The following is a 26,109-nucleotide window of genomic DNA, read 5'->3' as shown; positions in this document are numbered from 1 at the left end:
AATATTTTTAGAACAATAATGATGCAAATTGGGAAGTTTGGAAGGTATTAAAACAGTAAGAATCCTTGTGGTTTTTGGAAAGAGCTACCTTTTGTTTTTGGCGGAAACATGTATTTTCCCATGAATCTATTTCATGTTTTAAAAATTTCTAGACTGTTATTTCTCTGGAAAAGGGGGCAAAAGGAATAAAATAAAAATGGCACAACTGACACAAACAACCATTTAGGCAGAAGGAAGGGAGGTTGAGAAATCGATGGGGGAGGGGTCCCCACTGTATCAACAGGAGCCTGCAAACTGGGATGCCAGCCTTTCCCCCCAGCACAGCATGAACAACCCTTCCTCCTAGGGTCTCTGCCCTGTCCCACCTTGGGCACCCCCAACCCCGTGGGAGTGGACGGTGAGAAGTTGGATTCCCAGGCTGGGGACAGGAACTGTGCTGGGGGAGGGGCCTGGGGTCAGAACATGCACAGGGAGTGACAGGCAAGGGCACTGTCTCCCCAAGGGAGGGACTTGGGGGGGAGGGAGGGGAAGAGTAGATACCAGAGGCTGGCATTGGCTCCTCTTCCAGCATCAGGTGAGAGACAGGACCAAGAGACAGGACAGTCAGAGCCTCCTGGGCAAAGTACTTGACATCCACATCCCGGTCCTGGGTCAGCTTCTCCAGGATGGGCTTGACCTCAGTCTGCAGTGTGCTGTTTTCCAGGATGGACCCGATCTTCTGTAGGGACTTGGCCACGTTGAAGCGGACATTGGCGACGGGGTCCCCAGCCATATACAGCACTGTGGGCAGCATGTGCTTGGTGGTGATATCCTGCCCACAGACCTCAGACAGCACATTGATGCAGAAGAGTGTAGTCATGCGGTGCAGGTAGTTGGGTTCCTCAGACAGGGTGAGGACCCTCGGGATGACAGCGGCAAGGGCCCACTCCTTCCCAAACTGCTCCACCAGCTTCTTCAGGTTGTTGGTGGCTGCCTCGCGGATGGCATAGACATGATCCACAAGCCAGGACATGCACAAGGAGTGGAGCTGTGCATCAAAGAACTCCAGCCCAAACTGTCCAGCCAGAAGAGGCATGTACTCAACGATGACCAGACGCACCCGCCAGTTGGCATCCTCTGCAAGCTCCATGATGGTGGGGAGCAGGAAATGGGACAGATCCTGGATGCCGATCACCTCTTTCATGCAATTGAGGTTAGAGATGACGTTCAGCCGCACATCAGAGCACTCATCCCTCAGCAGAGCCAGGAAGAGGGGCATGATGTGCTCGATGGTGTTATCTTTGCCCAGGATGGGGCAGAGGCCTAGGATGACGGAGGCCAGGGCAGACCTGACATGCTGGTTGGTATCTGAGACCAGCTGCTGGCTGAAAGGCAAGATCTTGGTCAGGATCACATTCTCCCGATAGTCAGCGGAGAGATTTTCACAGAATTCTTTGAGCTTGTAGGAGGCAGCGGCCCTCACCTCAGGCTCATAGTCTTGCATCAGGTTCTGGAAGGCAGGGACCAGGCCCCTTTTGGTGATCTCAGGCCCCACTGCTGTCTGGAGCTCTGTGAACTTCTCGGCCACCATGTAACGGACGCGCCAGGATGTGTCCTCAGCAGCCTGGCACAGAATAATCATCACCAGGGCCTCTAGGATGTCCTGGGGCAGGAGCTGGGCGATGTTCACGCACACTTCCACCATTAGCAGCCGCACTGAATCCTGCTCGTCAGAGGCCAGGTTGGAGAATATGGGGATGATCTCACTCTTGATGTCGTCAATCTCAAGCACCTTGGTGAAATCCCCCAGGTTGGAGGCTGCTGCACTCCGCACCACGAGGCTGTTGTCTGAGCACAGATCCCGGAAGCACTGTAGAAGTTCTGCCTTGATGGCAATGGACACGCCAGGGTAGCAGACGGAGAAAAGGCTGCAGGCTGAGATGCGGGAGTTGACCAAGTTGCCGCCCACCAGCCGCTTCACGAGTGGCACAAAGTAGTCCTCGAGATGGGAGGGTGAGTGCTCATGCGAGATGGCCCTCAGGGACTGCACCGCCTTCTCCCGCACTATGGCCTCCTCCTCCACAGCCAGCAACTCTAGGGGTGGAAGCAGGTAGTGAACATACTCAGGACCTCCGACCAGAGGGGTGAAGGTGCCCAGCTGCTCCGCTAGGGCCAAGAGGACCTCGTCCTCGTCGTACATAATGTCTATAATGAGGGGCAGAAGCTCACTGCGGGTCTTTTCGACTCCAAGGGCCAACGCGATGGTGGACAGCTTATTGATGCTGTTGATGCGAAGCTGAATGTCCTCATTCTGGAGCTCGTCTATGAGGATCGACATGGGGTCGAGCGAGTTATCGCCGTCAGCCGCCGCCATCTTTGTTCCTCTCAGACTGCAGCCAGCCTGAGCCCCTTAATAGGGACTCCCCCACAGTGATTGGCCATGCTACGCTGTCCTGAGCCTGCGTTTCATTTCATTTGTCCAAACAAACGAAGTCCCACCTACCACCCATTTGCCATTGGCTGAAGGGACCACATTAACTTCGCAGGAGCCTGTGGTGGGGTTGGGAGGAGTGCATGATGGGACGGGGGAGGACGCAGCGGAGGGTTGGGGGTGGGGGACGCGCAGAGGTTGTTGGGGGAGTGGGGCGGGGTTTCCCTGGAGCCTCTATGGTAAAGAGTGCACCTGCTTCAGAGGAGACCGTGGTTTTATCTCTAGGTCGGGATCATCCCCTGGAGAAGGGAATGGCTACTTACTCCAGTGTTCTTGCCTAGAGAATTCCATGGACAGAGTAGCCTGGCCTCTGGGTGTCAGGTACAGTCCATGCGGTGGCAGAGTCATACACGACTTAGTGACTAATGCACACATGCGAAGGAGAGGAGGATTCTATTTTCATTATTAATTAGAAAACTTGACGTGCAAATGGTCTGGATATCTAGTTCTTATAAAGAAGAAAGACAAATTTAAAATGAACTTTTAATTTTAGAAGAGTTTCAGATTTCAGAAAAATTATTATGGTAGTACAAAGGGTTCTCAAATATTCCACACCAGTTTTCCATTTTGTAACATCTTATCTTGGTGTGGTACTTTGTTCACAATGGGCGAACCAGGATTCATATATTAGTGTTAACTGAAGTGCATTCTTTGTTCAGATTCGTTTGCTCTTCTTTATCTGATACCCTTTTTCTGTTCCTAGATCCCACCCAGGTTTATCACATGACATTTTGTTGTCAGGTCTCCTCTAGACTATGATAGGTTCTCACACTTTTCTTGTTTTTCATGACTTTTGACCGTTTTGAATACTATTCAGGTGTTTTGTAGAATGTCCCTTACTTGGGATGTGTTTGACGTTTATCTTAGGGATAGGCTGAGGTTGTGTATCCTTGGGAAGAAGACCACAGAGGTAAAATGCCATTTTTGTTTCCTCATTGTAAAGTTGCTCTTTCTACCCCTTTCTATACTGTGGTCTTTGGAAGAAAGTGACTCCACACTTACGGTGTAGGGAGGAAAGACTGAATTTTAACTGTAATAGAAAAAATCATTATCATTGGCAAACCTTCTATTCGGAAAGTGATTAATATCATAAGTGCATTTGGCAGGCTCCTTTGACCAGTAAACTCCGAGACGTGTATTTTGTGGCTAACATATTAGTAGGCAAAATGGGCGGCCCTATTTCTTAGAACCAGACTCTTCTTTAGGGCAATTTCTTTGTCTTGGGAGATGGCCAGAATTACAGGCGCTGAAATTTTAATTTACTGCTGCTACCAGTGGTGGGCTACAGTCCATAGGGTCGCACAGAGTCAGACGTGACTGAAGCACACACGCTCCCACCTCTTCTCAGAGATATTTCAGGTCTTACACACTCTTGTGTCACATGTGAGCAAACATCCAAATCACCTTGTTGTTGTTTAGTCACCTCGTCATTTCCCAGACTTCTGTGACCTCATGGACTGTAGCCCGCCAGGCATCTCTGTCCATGGGGTTTCATAGGCAAGAATACTGGAGTGGGTAGCTGTTTCTTTCTCCAGGGGTTCTTCCCAACCCAAGGATTGATCCCAGGTCTCTCGAATTTCAGGGAGATTCATTACTATCTGAGCCACCAGAGAAGCCCAAGAATACTGCAGTGGATAGCCTATCCCTTCTCCAGGGGAATCTTCCAGACCCAGGAATCAAACTGGGGTCTCCTGCATTCCAGGTGGATTCTTTACCAGCTGAGCTACCATTACCAGTGGTAGAACCAGGTCTCCTAAATCAGTCTGATAGTCTTTCCAACTGGAGTATAACTTTTAAAATGTGCTCATTTGCTTAGCTACTCAGAGACCTTACCAGAACTCTAAAGTTATGCCACTCTCCATAAAGACCTGAACTTCTGAATCTTACTTAGTAATGTCTTTTTGTGGGTAAGAGGAAGCAACTGGTTTAATTTGATGGGTCTTGTTCTGTCTGTTGTGGCCTAAACCACCTAAGCCGGTCCTTTTTTTCCTACTTTTTACCAGTTATGCCATGCTAAAAATCTGCAATTTATACCTAGAGTGGTATTTCCCTGCCTTAAATCAGCTTCGTAACATAATTTTACAACACACTTCTTACATGGATCTTTTTTTTTTTTTAAATATTAATTTGGGGGAATTCCCCAGCAGTCCAGTGGATAAGACTTTGAGCTTTCATTGCCCAGGGTGCCAGTTCGATCCCTTGTCCAGGAACTAAGTTCCCTCAAGCTCCGTGGTGCAGGGAAAAAAAAAGTAATTTATTTGGAGCCAAGCACTGCAGAAGAGGCTTCTATTTTTGATTCTTATTTAATAGACTATATAGAATTCCCCACTCACATTTTACCTTGCCAAATGTTTGTGAAATTCTTGGGTGTTTGGTTCCCTTTTATAGCTGCTTCCACAAAGTAGCAAAAAGAGCTGGAGGATGACTTTCCACCTCAGTCTAAGGTTAGCTGGAACAAAGTGGTCCCAGTTCTCTCCCAGAGTTCTCCAGATAATTAGAGGGAAGCTGAATGCCTCATGTTTAATAGAATTATTTAGGTTCATTAAATAAAAGGATCCAAGATAAGGAAATTGAATCTGCAGATTCAAGATACAGTTAATTGAGGCTTACAATATTATTCACTTAAGCAGATGTGGGAAAACAGGCAATAACTCATTCAAATAGAAAAAAGGTGAATATTCATGTCCAGCTAAAGAGAAGCAAGGGAGAAAAATATGAAAACGTGACAATCTTTTCACATAATATTTTTAGAACAATAATGATGCAAATTAGGAAGTTTAGAAGGTGTTAAAACAGTAAGAATCCTTGTGATTTGTAGAAAGAGCTACCTTTTTTTTTTTTTTTTTTGGCGGAAATATGTATTTTCCCATGAATCTATTTTCATTATTTTTTTTAAATTTCTAGACCTTTATTTCTCTAGAAAGGGGGTAAAAGGAATAAAATAAAAATGGCACAACTGACACAAACAACCGTTTAGGCGGAAGGAAGGGAGGTGGAGAAATCGATGGGGGAGGGGTCCCCATTATATCAACAGGAGCCTGCAAACTGGGATGCCAGCATCTTCCCACAGCGCAGCATGAACAACCCTTCCTCCTAGGGTCTCTGCCCTGTCCTACCTTGGGCACCCCCAGTCCCGTGGGAGTGGACGGTGAGAAGTTGGATTCCCAGGCTGGGGACAGGAACCATGCTGGGGGAGGGGCCTGGGGTCAGAACATGCACAGGGAGTGACAGCCAAGGGCACTGTCTCCCCAAGGGAGGGACTTGGGGGGAGGGAGGGGGAGAGTGGATACCAGAGGCTGGCGTTGGCTCCTCTTCCAGCATCAGGCGAGAAACAGGACAGTCAGAGCCTCCTGGGCAAAGTACTTGACATCCACATCCCGGTCCTGGGTCAGCTTCTCCAGGATGGGCTTGACCTCAGTCTGCAGTGTGCTGTTTTCCAGGATGGACCCGATCTTCTGTAGGGACTTGGCCACGTTGAAGCGGACATTGGCGACGGGGTCCCCAGCCATATACAGCACTGTGGGCAGCATGTGCTTGGTGGTGATATCCTGCCCACAGACCTCAGACAGCACATTGATGCAGAAGAGTGTAGTCATGCGGTGCAGGTAGTTGGGTTCCTCAGACAGGGTGAGGACCCTCGGGATGACAGTGGCAAGGGCCCACTCCTTCCCAAACTGCTCCACTAGCTTCTTCAGGTTGTTGGTGGCCGCCTCGCGGATGGCATAGACATGATCCACAAGCCAGGACATGCACAAGGAGTGGAGCTGTGCATCAAAGAACTCCAGCCCAAACTGTCCAGCCAGAAGAGGCATATACTCAACGATGACCAGACGCACCCGCCAGTTGGCATCCTCCGCAAGCTCCATGATGGTGGGGAGCAGGAACTTAGACAGCTCCTGGATGCCAATCACTTCTTTCACGCAATTGAGGTTAGAGATGATGTTCAGCCGCACATCCGGGCACTCATCCCTCAGCAGAGCCAGGAAGAGGGGCATGAGGTGCTCGATGGTGTTATCTTTGCCCAGGATGGGGCAGAGGCCCATGATGACGGAGGCCAGGGCGGACCTGACATGCTGGTTGGTATCTGAGACCAGCTCCTGGCTGAAAGGCAAGATCTCGGTCAGGATCACATTCTCCCGATAGTCAGCGGAGAGATTTTCACAGAATTCTTTGAGTTTGTGGGAGGCAGCGGCCCTCACCTCAGGCTCATAGTCTTTCATCAGGTTCTGGAAGGCAGGGACCAGGCCCGTTTTGGTGATCTCAGGCCCCACTGCTGTCTGGAGCTCTGTGAACTTGTCAGCCACCATGTAACGGACACGCCAGGATGTGTCCTCACCAGCGTGGCACAGAGTGATCATCACCAGGGCCTCTAGGGCCTCCTGGGGCAGGAGCTGGGCGATGTTCACGCACATTTCCACCATTAGCAGCCGCACCGAATCCTGCTCGTCAGAGGCCAGGTTGGAGAATATGGGGATGATCTCACTCTTGATGTCATCAATCTCAAGCACCTTGGCAAAATCCCCCAGGTTGGAGGCTGCTGCACACCGCACCAAGAGGTTGTCATCTGAGCACAGATCCCGGAAGCACTGTAGAAGTTCTGCCTTGATGGCAATGGACACGCCAGGGTAGCAGACGGAGAAAAGGCTGCAGGCTGAGATGCGGGAGTTGACCAAGTCGCCGCCCACCAGCCGCTTCACAAGTGGCACAAAGTGGTCCTCGAGATGGGAGGGTGAGTGCTCATGCGAGATGGCCCTCAGGGACTCCACCGCCTTCTCCCGCACTATGGCCTCCTCCACCACGGCCAGCAACTCTAGGGGTGGAAGCAGGTAGTGAACATACTCAGGACCTCCGACCAGAGGGGTGAAGGTGCCCAGCTGCTCCGCTAGGGCCAAGAGGACCTCGTCCTCGTCGTATAGGATGTCTATAATGAGGGGCAGAAGCTCACTGCGGGTCTTTTCGACTCCAAGGGCCAACGCGATGGTGGACAGCTTATTGATGCTGTTGATGCGAAGCTGAATGTCCTCATTCTGGAGCTCGTCTATGAGGATCGACATGGGGTTGAGCGAGTCATCGCTGTCAGGCTCTGCCATCTTTGTTCCTCTCAGACTGCAGCCAGCGCTTTGCTAAAACAGGGATAGGGAATGCGTGGAATGGAAGGAGTAAAGAAAGGCATGAAGATGCCTGAGCCACTTTACTGGGGTGACCCCACAGTCATTGGCCATGCTACCCCTAATTGAGCCTCTGTTTCTTTATTTCATTTGAACAAATGAAGTCCCACCTACCACCCATTTGCCATTGGCTGAAGGGACCAGATTAACTTTGCAGTAGCGTGTGGTTGGTTTTCGATGTGTGCAGGACAGGAGGGGGGAGCACGCAGTGTTTGGTTGGGGGTGGGGAACGCGTGGAACTTGGGGGAGTGGGGCGGGGCTTCCTTGGAGCCTCTGATGGTAAAGAGTCCAAGTGCAATGCAGGAGACCCTGGTTTGATCTCTAGGTTGGGATGATCCCCTGGAGAAGGGAATGGCTACCCACTCCAGGTTCTCGCCTGGAGAATCCCATGGACAGAGGAACCTAGCGGGCTATAGTCCATGGGGTGGCAAAGAGTTGGACAGGGCTTAGTGACTAATGCACACATGCAAAGGAGAGGAAGATTCTAATTTCAGTATTAATTAGAAAACTTGACGTGCAAATGGTCTGGATATCTAGTTCTTATAAAGAAGAAAGACTGAAATTTAAAATGAACTTTTAATTTTAGAAGAATTTCAGATTTCAGAAAAATTATTATGGTAGTACAAAGGGTTCTCAAATATTCCACACCAGTTTTCCATTTTGTAACATCTTATCTTGGTGTGGTACTTTGTTCACAATGGGCGGATCAGGATTCATATATTAGTGTTAACTGAAGTGCATTCTTTGTTCAGATTCGTTTGCTCTTCTTTATCTGATACCCTTTTTCTGTTCCTAGATCCCACCCAGGTTTATCACATGACATTTTGTTGTCAGGTCTCCTCTAGACTATGATAGGTTCTCACACTTTTCTTGTTTTTCATGACTTTTGACCGTTTTGAATACTATTCAGGTGTTTTGTAGAATGTCCCTTACTTGGGATGTGTTTGACGTTTATCTTAGGGATAGGCTGAGGTTGTGTATCCTTGGGAAGAAGACCACAGAGGTAAAATGCTATTTTTGTTTCCTCATTGTAAAGTTGCTCTTTCTACCCCTTTCTATACTGTGGTCTTTGGAAGAAAGTGACTCCACACTTACGGTGTAGGGAGGAAAGACTGAATTTTAACTGTAATAGAAAAAATCATTATCATTGGCAAACCTTCTAATCGGAAAGTGATTAATATCATAAGTGCATTTGGCAGGCTCCTTTGACCAGTAAACTCCGAGACGTGTATTTTGTGGCTAACATATTAGTAGGCAAAATGGGCGGCCCTATTTCTTAGAACCAGACTCTTCTTTAGGGCAATTTCTTTGTCTTGGGAGATGGCCAGAATTACAGGCGCTGAAATTTTAATTTACTGCTGCTACCAGTGGTGGGCTACAGTCCATAGGGTCGCACAGAGTCAGACGTGACTGAAGCACACACGCTCCCACCTCTTCTCAGAGATATTTCAGGTCTTACACACTCTTGTGTCACATGTGAGCAAACATCCAAATCACCTTGTTGTTGTTGTTTAGTCACCTCGTCATTTCCCAGACTTTTGTGACCCCATGGACTGTAGCCCACCAGGCATCTCTGTCCATGGGATTTCATAGGCAAGAATACTGGAGTGGGTTGCCATTTCCTTCTCCAGGGGATCTTCCTCCCCCAGGACTTGTTGAAATGCAAATCCTACAGCCCTACTGGAGACAACTGAGTCAGAAACATTGCGGGTGGAGCTCTGAAATCAGAGTTTTAACAAACCCTCAAGGTGATTTGTAATTCCCTAGGGGTTGGAGAAGGCAATGGCACCCCACTCCAGTACTCTTGCCTGGAAAATCACATGGAGGGAGGAGCACGGTGGGCTGCAGTCCATGAGGTCGCTAAGAGTTGGACACAACTGAGCGACTTCACTTTTACTTTTTACTTTCATGCATTGGAGAAGGAAATGGCAACCCACTCCAGTGTTCTTGCCTAGAGAATCCCAGGGACAGGGGAGCCTGGTGGGCTGCCGTCTCTGTCGCACAAAGTCAGACACAACTGAAGTGATTTAGCAGCAGCAGCAGCAGGGGTCAGTGGCAAAGAATCCACCTACCAATGCAGCAGGTGCACAATTGCTCTCATTTCACACACTAACTAAATAATGTTCAAAATTCTCCAATCTAGGCTTCAACAGGACATGAACAAGAGCTTCCAGATGTCCAAGCTGGATTTAGAAAAGGCAGAGGAAGCAGATATCAAATTTCCAATATCTGTTGGGTTATAGAAAAGCAAAAGAATTCCAGAAAAGCATCTGTTTCATTGAATACCCTAAAGCCTTTTACCGTGTGGATCACAACAAACTGTGGAAAATTTTTAAAGACATGGGAATCCCAGACCACCTTACCTGCCTCCTGCAAAACCTATATGCATATCTAGAAGCAACAGTTAGAACCGGACATGGAAGAGCAGACTGGTTGCAAATCGTGAAGGGAGTACAGCAAGGCTGTATATGTCACCCTGCTTAATTAACTTATATGCAGAGTACATCATGTGAAATTCTGGGCTGGATGAAGCACAAGCTGGAATCAAGATTGCCGGGAGAAATATCAGTAACCTCAGGTATGCAGATGACACCACCCTTATGGCAGAAAGCAAAGAGGAACTAAAGAGCATCTTGATGAAGGCGAAAGAGGAGAGTGAAAAATCTGGCTTAAAACCCAACATTCAAAAAAAGAAGATCATGGCATCCAGTCCCATCACTTCATGGAAAATAGATGGGGAAACAATGGAAACAGTGACTGACTTTGTATTCTTGGGTTCCAAAATTACTGCAGATGTTGACTGCAGCCCTAAAATTAAAAGATGTTTGCTACTTGGAAGAAAAGCTATGACAAACCTAAACAGCATATTAAAAAGCAGAGACATTACTTTTCCAACAAAGGTCTATCTAGTCAAAGCTATAGTTTTTCCAGTAGTTATGTATGAATTCCAAGTCATGTATGAGACTTGGACCATAAAGAAGGCTGAGTGCCGAAGGATTGATGCTTTTGAGCTGTGGTATTGGAGAACACTCTTAATAGTGTCTTGGACTGCAAGGAGATCAAACCAGTCAATCCTAAAGGAAATCAGTCCTGAATATTCATTGGAAGGACTGATGCTGAAGCTGAAGCTCCAATACTGTGGCCACCTGATTCGAAGAGTTAACTCATTGGAAAAGACCTTGATGCTGGGAAAGATTGAAGGCAAGTGGAGAAGGGGACAACAGAGGATGAGATGGTTGGATGGCATCACCTGCTTGATGGACATGAGTTTGAGTAAGCTCCAGGAGATGGTAAAGGACAGGGAAGCCTGGTGTGCTGCAGTCCATGGAGTCACAAAAAGTCACAACTGAGTGACTGAAAAACAACAATCACCCAGGTAGCACAGTGGTAAAGGATCTGCCTGCAAATTCAGGAGACGCTAGAGACTGGTTGATCTCTCTTTTGGAAGATCCCCTGGAGAAGGAAATGACAAGCCACTCCAGTATTCTTTCCTGGAAAATCCCGTGGACAGAGGAGGCTGGCTGGCTACAGTCCATGGGGTCACAGAGTCAGACAAGACTGAGCACATTGATACTGACTGCAGTGCCCATAGATTCAAAACACCTTAGTGGCATTAGCTTAATTCTGTGTTCAACTGCTGCCTCAGAATTACAGTTTGTGTTGGGCCTTTATCTTTCAGTTAGGATTGCTACAAGGAACAACCTTTGATATTTGCTTCAGGCTTTTCTGTGACTCATTTTATGGACTCTGCTATTTGCCATAGTTTCCTCTACATAAGGCCCCAGTTGAATTCCTCCACTCTGAAAACCCTGTTTTCACTAAGAAACTGATGTAAGATCCGTTCTGGGAGAAAGAGAGTGGTATGGTATGTTGTTTTGGCTTCTGGAAGGCTTATAGTCTCGATTAACACAACTATACTGACTCCTTGTATTCCTACATTTATTCCTTCATAGGATGGTCCTGCTCCATTTTACAAAATTATTTTTGTATTTGTACTGTACATTTCTGGAAATGAATAATATTAATCAGCATGTTCAGTTCAGTTCAGTCGCTCAGTCGTGTCTGACTCTGCGACCGCCAGGCTTCCCTGTCCATCACCAACTCCAGGAGTTCACTCAAACTCACGTCCATCGAGTCAGTGATACCATCCAGCCATCTCATCCTCTGTCGTCCCCTTCTCCTCCTGCCCCCAATCCCTCCCAGCAGTCATTTAACCTTTGCATCCTCCCTAAGTTAAAAAATTTTTTCATTGAAATATAGTTAGTTTACAATATTGTGTTAGTTTCCTAGGTACAGCAAAGTGATTCCAATATATATTTTTAATATATTTATATATATAAATCTTTTTCATTCCACTCTAAGTTTTAAATTCATTATTTTTCCCATTTTACAGATAAGAGAATGAAGAGTCAGATGACTCATCTTCCTAAAGGTCCCCCAAATATGAAGTGGTGAACTAGGGGCTGAAACTCACCTCTGTCACTCTCAGCTGGTGCTTCTCAGGATTCCTGAAGTTTAGAAGCAGCAGCTGCGTGGTTTAGAAGATAGAACCCAGGTGGCTGGTTATAATCACTGGAACCTGGCGCTTCTTACGGACTTGGCTTTCTCATTCCAACAATGGCGGATAATAATGCTCTCCTCACAGAAATTGTCTTAAGAGTTGGAGAAAATCATGGATATAAAGTACTTTCGGAATCCCGTGTTCATGGTAAGTAGTTGTCTTGCCGCTCACACTGTTCACTGAACCCAGAGTAGATAAGGAGTGACCGGGGAAGATGGAAGAAGACTTGAAGAGCTGTGGGGACTGCAGTCATGTTTATTCTCTCTGGGCAGCAGCCGCCGCCACAGGGAGTCTTCAAAGACTACTGATATGCTAGGACAGACAAAAGTGGCCCATGGCCAAGTGGGTGCGCAGGCCCAGTGCTACCAAGGTCAGCAATATCGTTGTTGATAGAATGTAAGGTATGAGGCGGTGAGAGAGTGGGACAGGAGAGCCTGACTGACTCCGTGTTGTCAGTTAACTTCTCCACAATCCACCCCTCAGGGTCTCCTGTCCCACTGTTTACATAGGCTCGGCCCTCTGTGGCTTCTTTCTGGTGAACACCGCTGCTGCTTGTACCCATATTCCACAACAACAGTGAAAGCTACAATAACAAACCACTAGAGTGCAGGCTACACACCCAACACAGAGAAAACTCCAATGCCAGGGACTGGACAGGCTGCCCACCATTCTTGCACTGGGTCTCCGGTTAGGCATTGCACGTCATGGATTTCTCACATCCTGTGGCTCCACACGGAGCATAACAGGGGAACTCATGATAGACCTCAGGGAGAGTACAAATACACCTTTCAACACTGAGGCAGTTCCCTGTGGTCCTGGCCAGGTGACCTGCACATGAGGGGACCAGGTGCTTGTCACCCAGGGTACAACCTGAAAGTCATGTTGCAGCCCTTGCCCACATGGGGCTAGGAAAGCTACCCACCACATGTGGGCTGTCTTTATCTTCCATGGCCAAGTCCAGCCCACCATCTGTCCTTGTGCAGTCTCTGTTGGGGCTGGCAACAGGATATTACCTTGGGTTCCATAGCCAGGATTTAGGCGAATATCTGTTGTTACCACCTGCAGTTGTATTGGTGCAGTAGCACGATGTAGAAGAGCCTCCACCGGGGTGATTCCACCCCTGTGTGGTTTTTCATTGAGAATCTGTAAAACCCCCCATATGTGTCGGGTCTACCCCTTCAAGAAGCGGGGAATCAATAGACAGCTTCAAGCCTTGTTTTAACAAACCATTATATGGCTCAATCAGATCCCTGCCTGTGGGTGATAAGGGACATGAAATACCCATTGAATTCCCAGCCTCTGTGCCCAGTGCTGGACTTCTTTTCCAGTGAAATGGGTACCCTGGTCACTCGCTATAATCAGAGGATGGCCATACATGGCTGTCAGGCAGTCAGGCACCTTAAGTGTACAGCGTTAGTCAGCAGCCTTACATGGCCAGGCAAACAGCGAACCTGTAGCTACATCTATAGCTATTAAAGTAAAGCTGGCATTCTTTGCTAGTGGCAGAGGCCCTACAAATTTCACTTGCCACTGAGTCAAAGAAATTCTCCCCCTCACCACCTGTCCATCAGTGGCTGCCAGCCTGTGGGGGTGAAGAGCTTCCCAGGCACGTGTGGAACAATCATGGCAGGCATCTTCTATTTCTCTCCAAGAAATAGGAAGATCCCACCCTTTGGCAATTGCCCACATGGATTTTGTCCCTGTGTGATGCAGACGCTGGTGTAGCCAAGCTACTACCTCAGTAGGAGGGTGCAGCCTTCACAGTTCACTGTCTACATCATAGTACATAGCCTTTACAGTACAGTGTACATCATGGGACACAGCCTTCACAGTACACTGTTTTACATCTGCAGAAGAATCAGAGGTTAGTAGCACATCATCAATATAATGAAAGAGTTTCATCAATGCAGGGCAGTTCCATTTTTCCAAATCTCCTGCAGCCAGCCCGTGACAGATTGTTGGGCTATGTAGATATCCTTGGGGAAGGACTTGGAACATCCACTGACACCCTTCCCAAGTGGATGCAAACTGGTCTTGACTCTCAGCAGCTATAGCTTTGGAGGAAAAAGCATTCACTAAGTCCGCCACTTAGTGATAAGTGCCCAGCACTGTAGTTAACTGGTCCATCAAGTCGTTGATGGATGGCACGGTGGCATGCACAGGCAGCCTCACTTTATCCAGTTCCCTGTAGTCTGCAGTCATCTGCCAAGAGCCACTGGGCTTCTGGATGGACCACACAGGGAGTTGAATGGGCTCTGTGCAGGACGTACGTGTCCACTTTCACCAGCTCAGCAATGGTGGTGCCTATTTCTTTGTGGCCACCTGGTAGACGATATTGTCTCACAGTTTCTGCCCTCCAGGGTGTCAGCAACATCTGTGGGGGATGCTCTGCATATCCCCTCATGACTGCCTTCACAACACACACTTGGAGACAGAATTCCTCCACAGAGGTCTGCAACACAAGACCTTGCAAGACATCTATCCCCAAAACATTCCAGAATTGGGGACACATATACAGTGTATACTCGCACAGGAAGCTGCCCAATTTCCAGTGGTAAAGACACAGCCTCTACTTCAATGCTTTGGGCACTGTAGCCATTGATATATGTACTGCGGCCAGGAAACTGTTCTGGTTTGCCATGTACCAGGCTGCATTCATCACCAGGGTCAACGAGGGCCATTACTCTTTGTACATTGGTCAGCGACCAGTGAATTACATGTTCCACATGGGGCCTCCAGTCCCTGCTTGGGCTCTCTGGGTGGGTACCTTGACCTGAGCCCTATTCAAAACAGAATGGCATCAGCAGAGACATCTCCAGTTGGCATAAAGTCCTCTATCTGAACTGCCTTACCTCATGCTGTGGGTGCTTTCCACACTTAGTAAACTGCTGCTCCGGGCTCAATTGCTTCCACAGCTCTAGGAGTACAGCATTAGGTTGCTTATCAATTTTGTTTCTGTCAAGACCTGCTGCTAGCGAATCAGCTCACACTTGTACTGCTGTTACCCAGGTGGGGCCTTTACCAGCTCAACCCCGCTTGGGGGCTTTCACTGTTCTAATCCCTTTAGCCTGCTGCTGCTGCCTTTTTGTGTTTCTCAAGCTGGCCAGATGAGGTGCCCCACATAGGGTGTAAGTATAGCAGATAGGGATCCAAAATAGGCAGATGGAGCACTGGTTAAAATGGTGTCTCACATACCACCGGTAAAAGGCTTATCATCTGGGCTCCAGGCACTTAGGTTAAACATCGCCTGTCTCATGCCCAATTCTCTCACCACTTGGGTTAACTTGGCACAAGTATGCCATTTACTTATGGTATTTGGGAACTCTCCTGTGTTGGTCTGCATGGTGCAGATGGCAGCATTGATCCATTTCATCAGGCTGTGTGTTTGATTAGGTGCACCCTATGTGAGTCACCTGGCATTCTGAGACACCATGGTCCCCAAGGCCATGCAGCTCTCGTCCTAGCATCTGCATCTGTTGCTCTAGTTCCTTTGCACATCTCTGCAGTTCATGCACTGGTGCAGCATCACAGAGAGCATTCTCCATGTTTTCCTTCAAGGCAGTCAATAAAGTTCACCCCATGGTGTCAGCGGCAGCACGCACCACTTTTTTTTCCGAAAGCTCACCACTTGTAACGTCTTTATAATACTCTCTGTGCACTTGTGCAACATCAGGGAGAGCATTCCCCATGTTTGCCTTCAAGGCAGTCAACGAAATCCACCTCACGGTGTTAGCAGCAGTGTGTGGAGATTTGTCTGGCAAGTGAGAGCTCAGTGCCTATAGTGTCTTTTAAATATTATCCAATGACCCATTCACCACCTCCCAGTCTTCCATCAGGGCCCATACTGAGAGGACAGCGGCCACCAGATACCACATGTTCTGTGGTGGCCACTGGCTTCCTCCCTGCCTCAGGCTCCCCTACCTGCTAGGTATGCTCCTGGCTATACCAATTGTCTTGCCACTCACACTGTTCACTGAACCCATGATAGATAAGGTGCAGCCAGGGAAGATGGAAGAAGACTCAAGGAGCTGTGGGGACTGCAGACATGTTTATTTTCTCTGGGCAGCAGCAGCAGCGAGTCTTCAAAGACTACTGATATACTAGGATATACAAAAGTGGCCCATGGCCAAGTGGGCACTCAGGCGCAGTGCTACCAAGGTTAGCAACATCACTGTTTGCAGAACATAAGGTATGAGGCCATGAGAGAGTGGGACAGGAGAGCCTGACTGATGCCATGTTGTTTATTAATTTCTCCATAGTACTCAACAAATATGTTCTTTCTTTCAAAGCCCTTTGCCCACAGGAAATTATTGTTTAATTTAATTGTGTAACTAATAGTACCTGGGGCTTCTCAGGTGGCTCAGTGGTAAAAAACCTGCCAGCCAAGGCAGGAGACATAAGAGACCCAGGTTCGATCCCTGAGTTGGAAAGATCCCCTGGAGGAGGGCATGGCAACCCATCCCAGTATTCTTGCCTGGAGAATCCTGTGGACAGAGGAGCCTGGTGGGCTACAGTCCCTTGGGTCATGAAGAGTCAGACATGACTAAAGCGACTTAGCACGAATAGTACCTGAGTTAATGATCACTTTCTATTTGTAAAGGAATGAGTTAAGAATGAAGAAAATATTGCTAATTGTACTCATATTGGCACTGCAGTTTCTATCTCTACTTAAAATTCTTTTTAAAGAAGTTTTTCTATTATACACAGATTTAAAAGTAAAAAGTTTAAGAGCCTGATAGGGCAACTTAAAAAAGGCATGCAAGTTATATATAGATTTGTTATTTTATCTTTGAATAAAGTAATTCCAGTGCCTGAAGAAGATAAATTGAGTCTGTGTTCATAAGAAGCATGGGTCAGAGAACTGAGTGTAGCACACCAGAGTGTGAAATCTTTCATATGCTACCAATTTATATAGTCATATAGTCCAAACTTCAATTATCTGCTTTGTGGTTTCGCATAAAATTTTTCCTGTGGAATTCTTTGTCTTTAAATTTAATGTTTTGGTGTTTTATGATTTGGAAGCTGATGTCCAGGAAATAACATCTCATAATAATAAGGCAGTGATAATTTACTATTTTTAATAATTCGTAGGCCAAAAATGCAGTCTGAAGTCAAATATAATTTTTAAAAGTTCTCAATTCCAGATTGTCTACACGTCCACTCTCGGCTGTTAGTATAGGCAATCCAGAATTGACTAATGATGTACAGTGTTCTTCTGTCTGTTTATAAGTCAGACATTGGCATGCATTCATCATTCTTTATCATTCATTCTTGATTGGAAAAGCTGGCTCATTTCAATGCTAAAAATTCCCAGGGATGAAAATGCTGTTTTTTTTTTTTTGCTTAGGCTCTTATCTGAAAACATTTTCTTGAAGTTTTGACAGATGCAGACAAAGCAGCCATACAGTAGAAAGAGCATAAACTTTGGAGGCAGATAACAAGCTTTGAATCCCTGAGCAAGTTACTCGAGCTCTCTGTGTCCACTTCCATGTATGTAAAAAAATACACACACAAAATAGTACATACATAAGGGTTAAATGAAATTCAGTTCAGTTCAGTCACTCAGTCGTGTCCGACTCTTTGCAACCACATGAATCACAGCACGCCAGGCCTCCCTGTCCATCATCAACTCCCAGAGTTCACTCAGACTCACATCCATTGAGTCAGTGATGCCATCCAGCCATCTCATTCTCTGTCGTCCCCTTCTCCTCCTGTCCCCAATCCCTCCCAGCATCAGAGTCTTCCAATGAGTCAACTCTTCGCATGAGGTGGCCAAAGTACTGGAGTTTCAGCTTTAGCATCATTCCTTCCAAAGAAATCTCAGGGCTGATCTCCTTTAGAACACAAAGCCTGGGATGGTGTCAGAGACATAGCAGGTGCTCAGAAATGTTTACTTCCATTCCTTGGTTTTAATGGGTATTAAATGTCATTGGTTCTATATGAAAATGCCTCAAAGAAGAATGCCTTGCAGCATTTTCTACCTGAAGAAAATGGGAGAGCACAAATAAGTGCTCTTATAAGAGTCAAAACATTTCACCCCTTCCCATCATTCAGAAATGACAAATGTCATTAAAGGATAAACTGATAGGTACATTTCCCTTCACAGAAATTATATTATCTAGGGGATTTCTAATAGCCTAAAGTCCAGTTGACATTCTATGACTAATATTTAAAATAAATAGTAGACAACAAAATTAATAGCTGGCATTTTAAGTGCTGCAACTTGTCACCAAATACCGCAGCTCCCTAAACCATTAGCTGCCACCTTGTGTAATTGGTGGGACAGTACTGTACTATGCCCAGTATTGCTGAAATGTTCTGTAAGACCCACAGACAGTTCTCTGGCCTATTTTTGGTGCTCCATTTAACTTTTTGCCAAATCTGAATTACTGGGGTTTGAACTATTCAAATGCTACCCCATGCTACCTTTCAGATTGATCTTAATTGCATTAATTGATAGTAATTTCCCCATCTAAAATTTTGGGGAAGTAATTTAGTCTTGGTAAGACTTCTGAAGCCACTAAGGTGCCACCACCTGAAGACTTAGTGCGCTACAGTGACATAAAAAATGCACACTAGAACTCTGAGTTTAAAAAGGGGTTTATTTATAAACCATAGCTTTTGTGACAACAGTTCTCTGAAATTGCTGGCAAATAATACTTCCATGGATAGATGGAAAATGTGAGAAAACAGGAGGAAAGCTTGTGATGAGTATGGAATTTTCCTAGATGACCCATAGAACCCACTCTCCTCTCTCATGTCTCCAGTGTTGCTGCTGCTGCTGCTGCTAAGTCGCTTCAGTCGTGTCCGACTCTGTGCGACCCCATAGACGGCAGCCCATCAGGCTCCCCCGTCCCTGGGATTCTCCAGGCAAGAACACTGGAGTGGGTTACCACTCACTAAATCCACATGTTCTAAAAGGCACCTATGGGTGAAACAGTCTGTCATTTGTGTGTGTTGAGGAGAAAAGGATAGATAAGACAGGAAAGGCAGTGTCCTTGCTCTTGTTCAACTGTTCATTTTAATTTGAGACATAGCTTGTATTTCCCAAATAATAATTCAATAAGAATATTAGCAAAGTGAATGTGTAGTCATCCTCTTAAGTGGTTGACAAGTATGAGAGTTATAACCTGTTTGTGTGCCCATTTGGCAGTATAGAGAAAACGTTTTTAAAAAGTACATGATTTTTGACTGAGCATTGCCATTGTTAGGAATTTACTGTATGGATATATTTACATACATAAGCACAGATTTATGTGAGAGGTGGTTCTTTGCAGCATTATTTATAATACAAACAGGAAGAACCTGAGTATTCATTAATGCGGGACCAGTTAAATCATAGTCTAGCCCAGAATACTATATTGGAAAAAATAAGATAGCACTATAGGTAACTGGGGGCTTCCCTGGTATGTCTCAGTCAGTAAAGAATCTGCCTGCAACGCAGGAGACCTGGGTTCATTTCTGGGGTCAGGAAGACCCCATGGAGGAGGACATGGCAAGACGTGAAAGAGGTCAGATAGAAGTTTTTTTTAAAAAGTTAAAGAAAAGATGTATACTGTGTGTGTGTGTGTGTGTGTGTGTGTGTGTGTGTGTGTGTGTATGCATGCCATATGCGCTAATGCAGGGAGAATTTATGGAACAATAAGCTATAAAAGTTTTACTGCTATATTTTAGCAATATTATTTCAATAAAGTAGGACTGTAGGGACAGAGAGAAGTGGAACCATTTATTCTTATTTTAGAGCCTTTACTGTTAAGTTGTTTACATAACTGATTTTTGTGAGTCTAAAATATTGAAAAAAGTGACTGTGTTCTGAGAGTTAGAGAGTAATGAAATAATGAGAAGCAGATGGCATTAACAAAGAGAAACTACTCTTATTAATGATGATTTAATGGAAGTATGCAGAGTGTTTACTATGTCACAAGCTGAACACTGAACATACATTATCTCCTTTAATTTCTCACACCTGTGTACTGATTTCAGACTAGAGAGCCGGGGCATTGCACGGTTGAGTAACTTGTACCAGATGACACAGCTCACACACAGCTAAGTGGCAGGACCCAGGTCAGACTCCCCAGTCTGTGCTGGTAGCTGCTAAGCTGCACTTTTTTCCCCCAGCTTCCTGAGATGCCTGTTTAGGTAACTAAGTCTCCTAGAACCTGGTAACCATGATCCCATTAAGGTGCTGAGAAAGTAGAAGGAAGGGCTATCTGACTTTTAGCGTTATCTTGGAGCAGAAAGGAAGGTTGAATTTCCGTGGTGTTTTCCCTCTGAAACCATCAGTTTTTAAGTAAGGGGTGTGAAGGCCAGACCACTGATATTTTCAGCAATTTGTAGTAACTTCTCAGCTTTCCTAGGATTGATCATTTTGCTACACATACCTGCTTAGAACAGATCAAGAAGACAGTGTGGGTGGAGGCTGAGCATCAGGCAAACCCTGAATAGCTGTGTATTCACCACCACTGACCACTGTAGCCCGGCCCTTGGAGCTTCACACTGATAGGCCAGTGAAGGTGGGAAACTTCACTTCATTCAACTGTACTCTTGGGTACTATAGTGGGAAGGTGGCCACTTTTCATTGCAGAGTGCCCTCTGCTGAAGAAGCAGGGAGGCTGACCAAGAATTTTGCACTTGAATAGCACTGTACATTTTCTTTCATTATGAGTTTCTGTTGTCGGGGAGAACAATTAATTTTCCGTCTACCCTTCTGTGTTCTTGGCTGGGATGAAAAGACAGATTAACAGGAGTTTAATAGAGTTTATACTTCCTGTATACATGGAGATACCCAGGGAAACCATTAATTCCCCTCCTTTATTGAGGGAGTGATAAGTTACCTGTCCAGTTACTCATGCCAAACTACTACAACTGTCCTTTAGTCTTTTGCATAACCTTTGTGAATTGCGCATGTAGGTGATGAATCTAAACTTGTCTTAAAGCCAAGCCATGTTTTTAACAAAATTTACCCAAATACTTGCAAACTTTACCATTAGTGGCTATTATGTAGAAATGGGACATTCTTCTTAGCTCTTCAGTCTGGCTCCATGTGATGAAAAGGAAACATCTAAAGCAGGCTTTTTCTTAATGTGATTTGCATTTCTTTGGGTGAGCATCTGTTATAAAGCTAGTTAATGCTATCCATCAGGTGAAAAAAATTTTTTAATTGATTCTAGAATAAAGAATTATAAGACCATGAGTTATAAGTTTTTCATATTTTATTTTTACTTTATGTTTTCCTTACTGTACAGTTCAGTCGCTCAGTTGTGTCCGACTCTTTGCAACCCCATGAACTGCAGCACACCAGGCCTCCCTGTCCATCACCAACTCCCGGAGTTCACCAAAACCCATGTCCATTGAGTCGGTGATGCCATCCAAAAATCTCATCCTCTGGCGTCCCCTTCTCCTCCTGCCTTCAAACTTTCCCAGCATCAGGGTCTTTTCAAATGAGTCAGTTCTTCACATCAGGTGGCCAAAGTATTGGAGTTTCAGCTTCAACATCAGTCCTTCCAATGAACACCCAGGACTGATCTCCTTTAGGATGAACTGGTTGGATCTCCTTGCAGTCCAAGGGACTCTCAAGAGTCTTCTCCAACACCGCAGTACAAAAGCATCAATTCTTTGGCACTCAGCTTTCTTTGTAGTCCAACTCTTACATCTATACATGACCATTGGAAAAACCATAGCTTTGACTAGACGGACCTTTGTTGGCAAACTAATGAATGTCTCTGCTTTTTAATATGCTGTCTAGGTTGGTCATAGCTTTCCTTCCAAGGAGTAAGTAAAGTGAAGTGAAGTGAAGTCGCTCAGTCGTGTCTGACTCTTTGCGACCCCGTGGACTGTAGCCTGCCAGGCTCCTCTGTCCATGGGATTCTCCAGGCAAGAACACTGGAGTGGGTTACCATTTCCTGGCTGCAATCAACATCTGCAGTGACTTGGAGCCCCCAAAAATAAAGCCACCCACTGTTTCCACTGTTTCCCCATCTATTTGCCATGAAGTGATGGGACCGAATGCCATGATCTTAGTTTTCTGAATGTTGAGCTTTAAGCGAATGTTTTCACCCTCCTCTTTCACTTTAATCAAGAGGCTCTTCAGTTCCTCTTCACTTTCTGCCATAAGGGTGGTGTCATCTGCATATCTGAGGTTATTGATATTTCTCCCGGCAATCTTGATTCCAGCTTGTGCTTCATCCAGACCAGAGTTTCTCATGATGTACTCTGCATATAAGTTAAATAAGCAGGGTGACAATATGTAGCCTTGACATACTCCTTTTCCTATTCGGAACCAGTTTTTTGTTCAATGTCCAGTTCTAACTGTTGCTTCCTGACCTGCATACAGGTTTCTCAAGAGGCAGGTCAGGTGGTCTGGTATTCTCATCTCTTGAAGAATTTTCCACAGTTTGTTGTGATCCACACAGTCAAAGGCTTTGGCATAGTCAATAAAGCAGAAATAGATGTTTTTCTGGAACTCTCTTGCTTTTTTGATGATCCAGCGGATGTTGACAATTTGATCTCTGGTTCCTCTGCCTTTTCTAGAACCAGCTTGAACATCTGGAAGGTAACGGTTCACATACTGCTGAAGCCTGGCTTGGAGAATTTTGAGCATTACTTTACTAGCGTGTGAGTGCAATTGTGCGGTAGCTTGAGCATTCTTTGCCATTGCCTTTCTCTGGGATTGAAATGAAAACTGAACTTTTCCAGTCCTGTGGCCACTGCTGAGTTTTCCAAATTTGCTGGCATATTGAGTGCATCACTTTCACAGCATCATCTTTTAGGATTTGAAATAGCTGAATTGGAATTCCATCACCTCCACTAGCTTTGTTCACAGTGATGTTTCCTAAGGTCCACTTGACTTCACATTCCAGGATGTCTGGCTCTCGATGAGTGATCACACCATTGTGATTATCTGGGTCATGAAGATCTTTTTGTGTACAGTTCTTCTGTGTATTCTTGCCACCTCTTCTTAATATCTTCTGTTTCTGTTAGGTCCATACCATTTCTGTCCTTTATCGAGCCCATCTTTGCATGAAATGTTTCCTTGGTATCTCTAAGTTTCTTGAAGACATCTCTAGTCTTTCCTATTCTGTTGTTTTCCTCTATTTCTTTGCATTGATCACTGAGGAAGGCTTTCTTATCTCTCCTTGCTATTCTTTGGAACTCTGTGTTCAAATTTTCTCCATTGCCTTTTGCTTCTCTTCTTTTCACAGCTATTTGTAAGGCCTCCCCAGACAGCCATTTTGCCTTTTTGCATTTCTTTTCCATTGGGATGGTCTTGCTCCCTGTCTCTTGTACAATGTCACCAACCTCTGTCCATAGTTCATCAGGCACTCTGTCTATCAGATCTAGTCCCTTAAATCTTTTTCTCACTTCCACTGTATAATCATAAGGGATTTGATTTAGGTCATACCTGAATGGTCTAGTGGTTTTCCCTTTCTTCAATTTAAGTCTGAATTTGGCAATAAGGAGTGCATGATCTGAACCACAGTCAGCTCCCAGTCTTGTTTTTGCTGACTGTATAGAGCTTCTCCATCTTTGGCTGCAAAGAATATAATCAATCTGATTTCAGTGTTGACCATCTAGTGATGTCCATGTGTAGAGTCTTCTTTTGTGTTGTTGGAAGAGGATGTTTGCTATGACCAGTATGTTCTCTTGGCGAAACTCTATTAGCCTTTGCCCTGCTTCATTCTGTACTCCAAGGCCAAATTTGCCTGTTACTCCAGGTGTTTCTTGACTTCCTACTTTTGCATTCCAGTCCCCTATAATGAAAAGGACATCTTTTTTGGGTGTTAGTTCTAAAAGGTCTTGTAGGTCTTCATAGAACCGTTCAACTTTAGCTTCTTCAGTGTTACTGGTCGGGGCATAGACTTGGATTACCATGGTAGTGAATGTAGCATCTCATAGAGTTAAAACACTCCTAAGCACTCTGTATTTAAATCTCACAGCATCTCATATATTCCATGTAAAAGTGAGAACCCATTATCTGTTTCCTCCTTTCATGATTTTGGAATGTCCTGGAGCATTTGGGAAGCAGAATTGCATAACTATAGGTGCAGCTATCTCAAAGTTTATTTTCCTTTGATGTTGGTTAATTGCATTAATTATCTTCAACTTCCATTACATTATCAGGAAATTAAAGGCTTGAATCATCATTTATGGCTGTTTTCCTTCTTTTGGGGGTTTTTGAACATTCATAGCTATGGTAAGGGCAAACCACATTATGTTCATGTTGCTTTTTGTTTCCTTTTGTTTTATTTTTAATTATATTTAAGTCTTAGGGTTGATGTTAGAAATAAACTGCTTGATATGATTTTTTAAATGTATTTGGCTGTGCTGCGTCTTCGTTGCTGTGAGGGCTTTTCTCTAGTCGTGGTGAGTGGGGACTACTCTCTAGTTGCAGTGTGCAGACTTCTCATTGCAGTGTCTTCTCTTGTTGTGGAGCACGGGCTCTAGGTGCATGGGCTTCAGTAGTTGGGGCCCGTAGGCTCAGTAGTTGTGGTTCCCAGGCTCTAGCACACAGGCTCATGGTCTTAGCTGCTCTGTAGCATGTGGGATCTTCCTGGACTAGGAATCAAACCTGTGTCTCCTGCACTGGCAGGCAGATTCTTTACCACTGAGCCACCAGGGAAGCCCTGCTTGGTGTAATTTGAAAACAACTTATTCTCTAAAACTTTTTTATTTTCTCTCCTCTCCTCATAAATATATTTGGTTTAGTTTACAAATTTACCCAAAATGTACTGTTTCGGGGAATATGTCAAAATCGCATCAAATCTCCTCTGTTACATTCTTGGTTGCTTAGTCGCCTTTGTTTCTGATTTATTATTAAGAAGTTTTCTTTTACTTTTAAGAGTTTGAAGTCTGTCAGAACAGTGCATTAATTTAAAATCTGAATCATCGTGATCCAATGTTTCATTTTCTTCTCCCCATGATGGCCTTCCTGAAATGCATGATGGTTGGATGCTGGCGACATGCCTGTGACCCCCTCCTTACATCCCAACTAGGAGAGATCTCAAGCCTCTTGATCTAGGGTTAAGAGGTGAAAAAGTTGATTGGTGACACCTCTATTCCAGGAACAGGACCTTTATCTAAATTCTTTTATGCTGTTAAGGATCAGGTAACAAGAAAATTTTATTGAGTCTACTATTTCTTAAAAATAATCAGCCTGAACTAATCTTCATGTCAAAGAGGCACATTTTAGAGTGGTGAATTTTGCTTCCTTACAGTAGCATGGCATTTGATTTCCCTGTATATTTTTAGCTATGTCTATACAGAACATTAAAATCTCCTTTCCACACTGGGTACATTGAACATCCCATTTTTGTTAGTTTAGGACTTTACTGACAGGAGCAAATGAAAAGTCTATTTATACAGCCTGATTTTTAATTCATTTTGAAAATTTATTTAAAATTTTCACAACAGGGTTCACAACAGGGTTACTTCATGTGAAGGTCTGTGCATCATGCCACTCTGTTTTCAGGAAAATATTTTGGGAGAGGTGTCAGTTGGCTTTTGGCAAATATACCTGGGTCAGCAACTGGGCCACCCAAGCTCTTTACTTCTTCCCACTAAAAGAGTGTTACCCTAGAATGAGATATTACTACTGACATCCCATGGTGGCAAGCTCCTTTCCCTTTAATTGTACTTATGCAGCAGATGGTGTTGAACACATGCATATATTTTTGTGATCTATGTCAAGTTGAAGTCTGAATTAGTACAGTAGAGAAGTGTGTGATGGCAACATAGCTGTTAAGTGTTAGAGTTGGGTGTTAGATTAATTCATTGCCATCTGTCTTTATTTTGCTAATCTACTTCTGTGGACACCACACCAGCATTGTAAGTTCTTTTTCAAAATTCTCTCTCTGTGTGTTTTAGCATACAAAATTCCAACAGTAGCTGCAATATCCTTCCTTTTCCCTAGA

At 45.1% G+C, this 26,109-nt stretch overlaps 2 protein-coding genes across 3 annotated transcripts in view; both read right to left on the bottom strand.

Annotated features, from left to right (window-relative positions):
• LOC133241970 (serine/threonine-protein phosphatase 2A 65 kDa regulatory subunit A alpha isoform-like) overlaps positions 1-5,179 on the bottom strand; it is a 34,067-nt gene extending 28,888 nt beyond the window's left edge. For both annotated transcript variants that reach the window (XM_061407809.1, XM_061407808.1), the window contains exon 1: positions 541-5,179. In XM_061407809.1, coding sequence (XP_061263793.1) covers positions 541-2,353 — 1,813 coding nt within the window. In that variant the 5' untranslated portion in view covers positions 2,354-5,179. The remainder of the gene's footprint in view (positions 1-540) is intronic.
• A 102-nt stretch (positions 5,180-5,281) lies between these two features.
• Positions 5,282-12,571, bottom strand: LOC133241971 (serine/threonine-protein phosphatase 2A 65 kDa regulatory subunit A alpha isoform-like). The gene is made up of 2 exons (XM_061407810.1): positions 12,113-12,571; positions 5,282-7,593 (listed from the first exon to the last, which is right to left on the bottom strand). The coding sequence occupies exon 2, from the start codon at positions 7,558-7,560 to the stop codon at positions 5,791-5,793; it is 1,770 nt and encodes a 589-aa protein (XP_061263794.1). The 5' UTR covers positions 7,561-7,593; positions 12,113-12,571; the 3' UTR covers positions 5,282-5,790.
• Between the last annotated feature and the right edge of the window lie 13,538 nt (positions 12,572-26,109).

The sequence above is a fragment of the Bos javanicus genome, chromosome X, assembly GCF_032452875.1.
Source record: "Bos javanicus breed banteng chromosome X, ARS-OSU_banteng_1.0, whole genome shotgun sequence".
NCBI classification, from domain to species: domain Eukaryota; kingdom Metazoa; phylum Chordata; class Mammalia; order Artiodactyla; family Bovidae; genus Bos; species Bos javanicus.
This window is presented reverse-complemented; position numbering and strand designations above follow the sequence as displayed.

Excerpts from the sequence above, each read along its gene's own strand:
- LOC133241971 (XM_061407810.1), bottom strand. The coding sequence starts at position 7,560 with ATGGCAGAGCCTGACAGCGATGACTCGCTCAACCCCATGTCGATCCTC.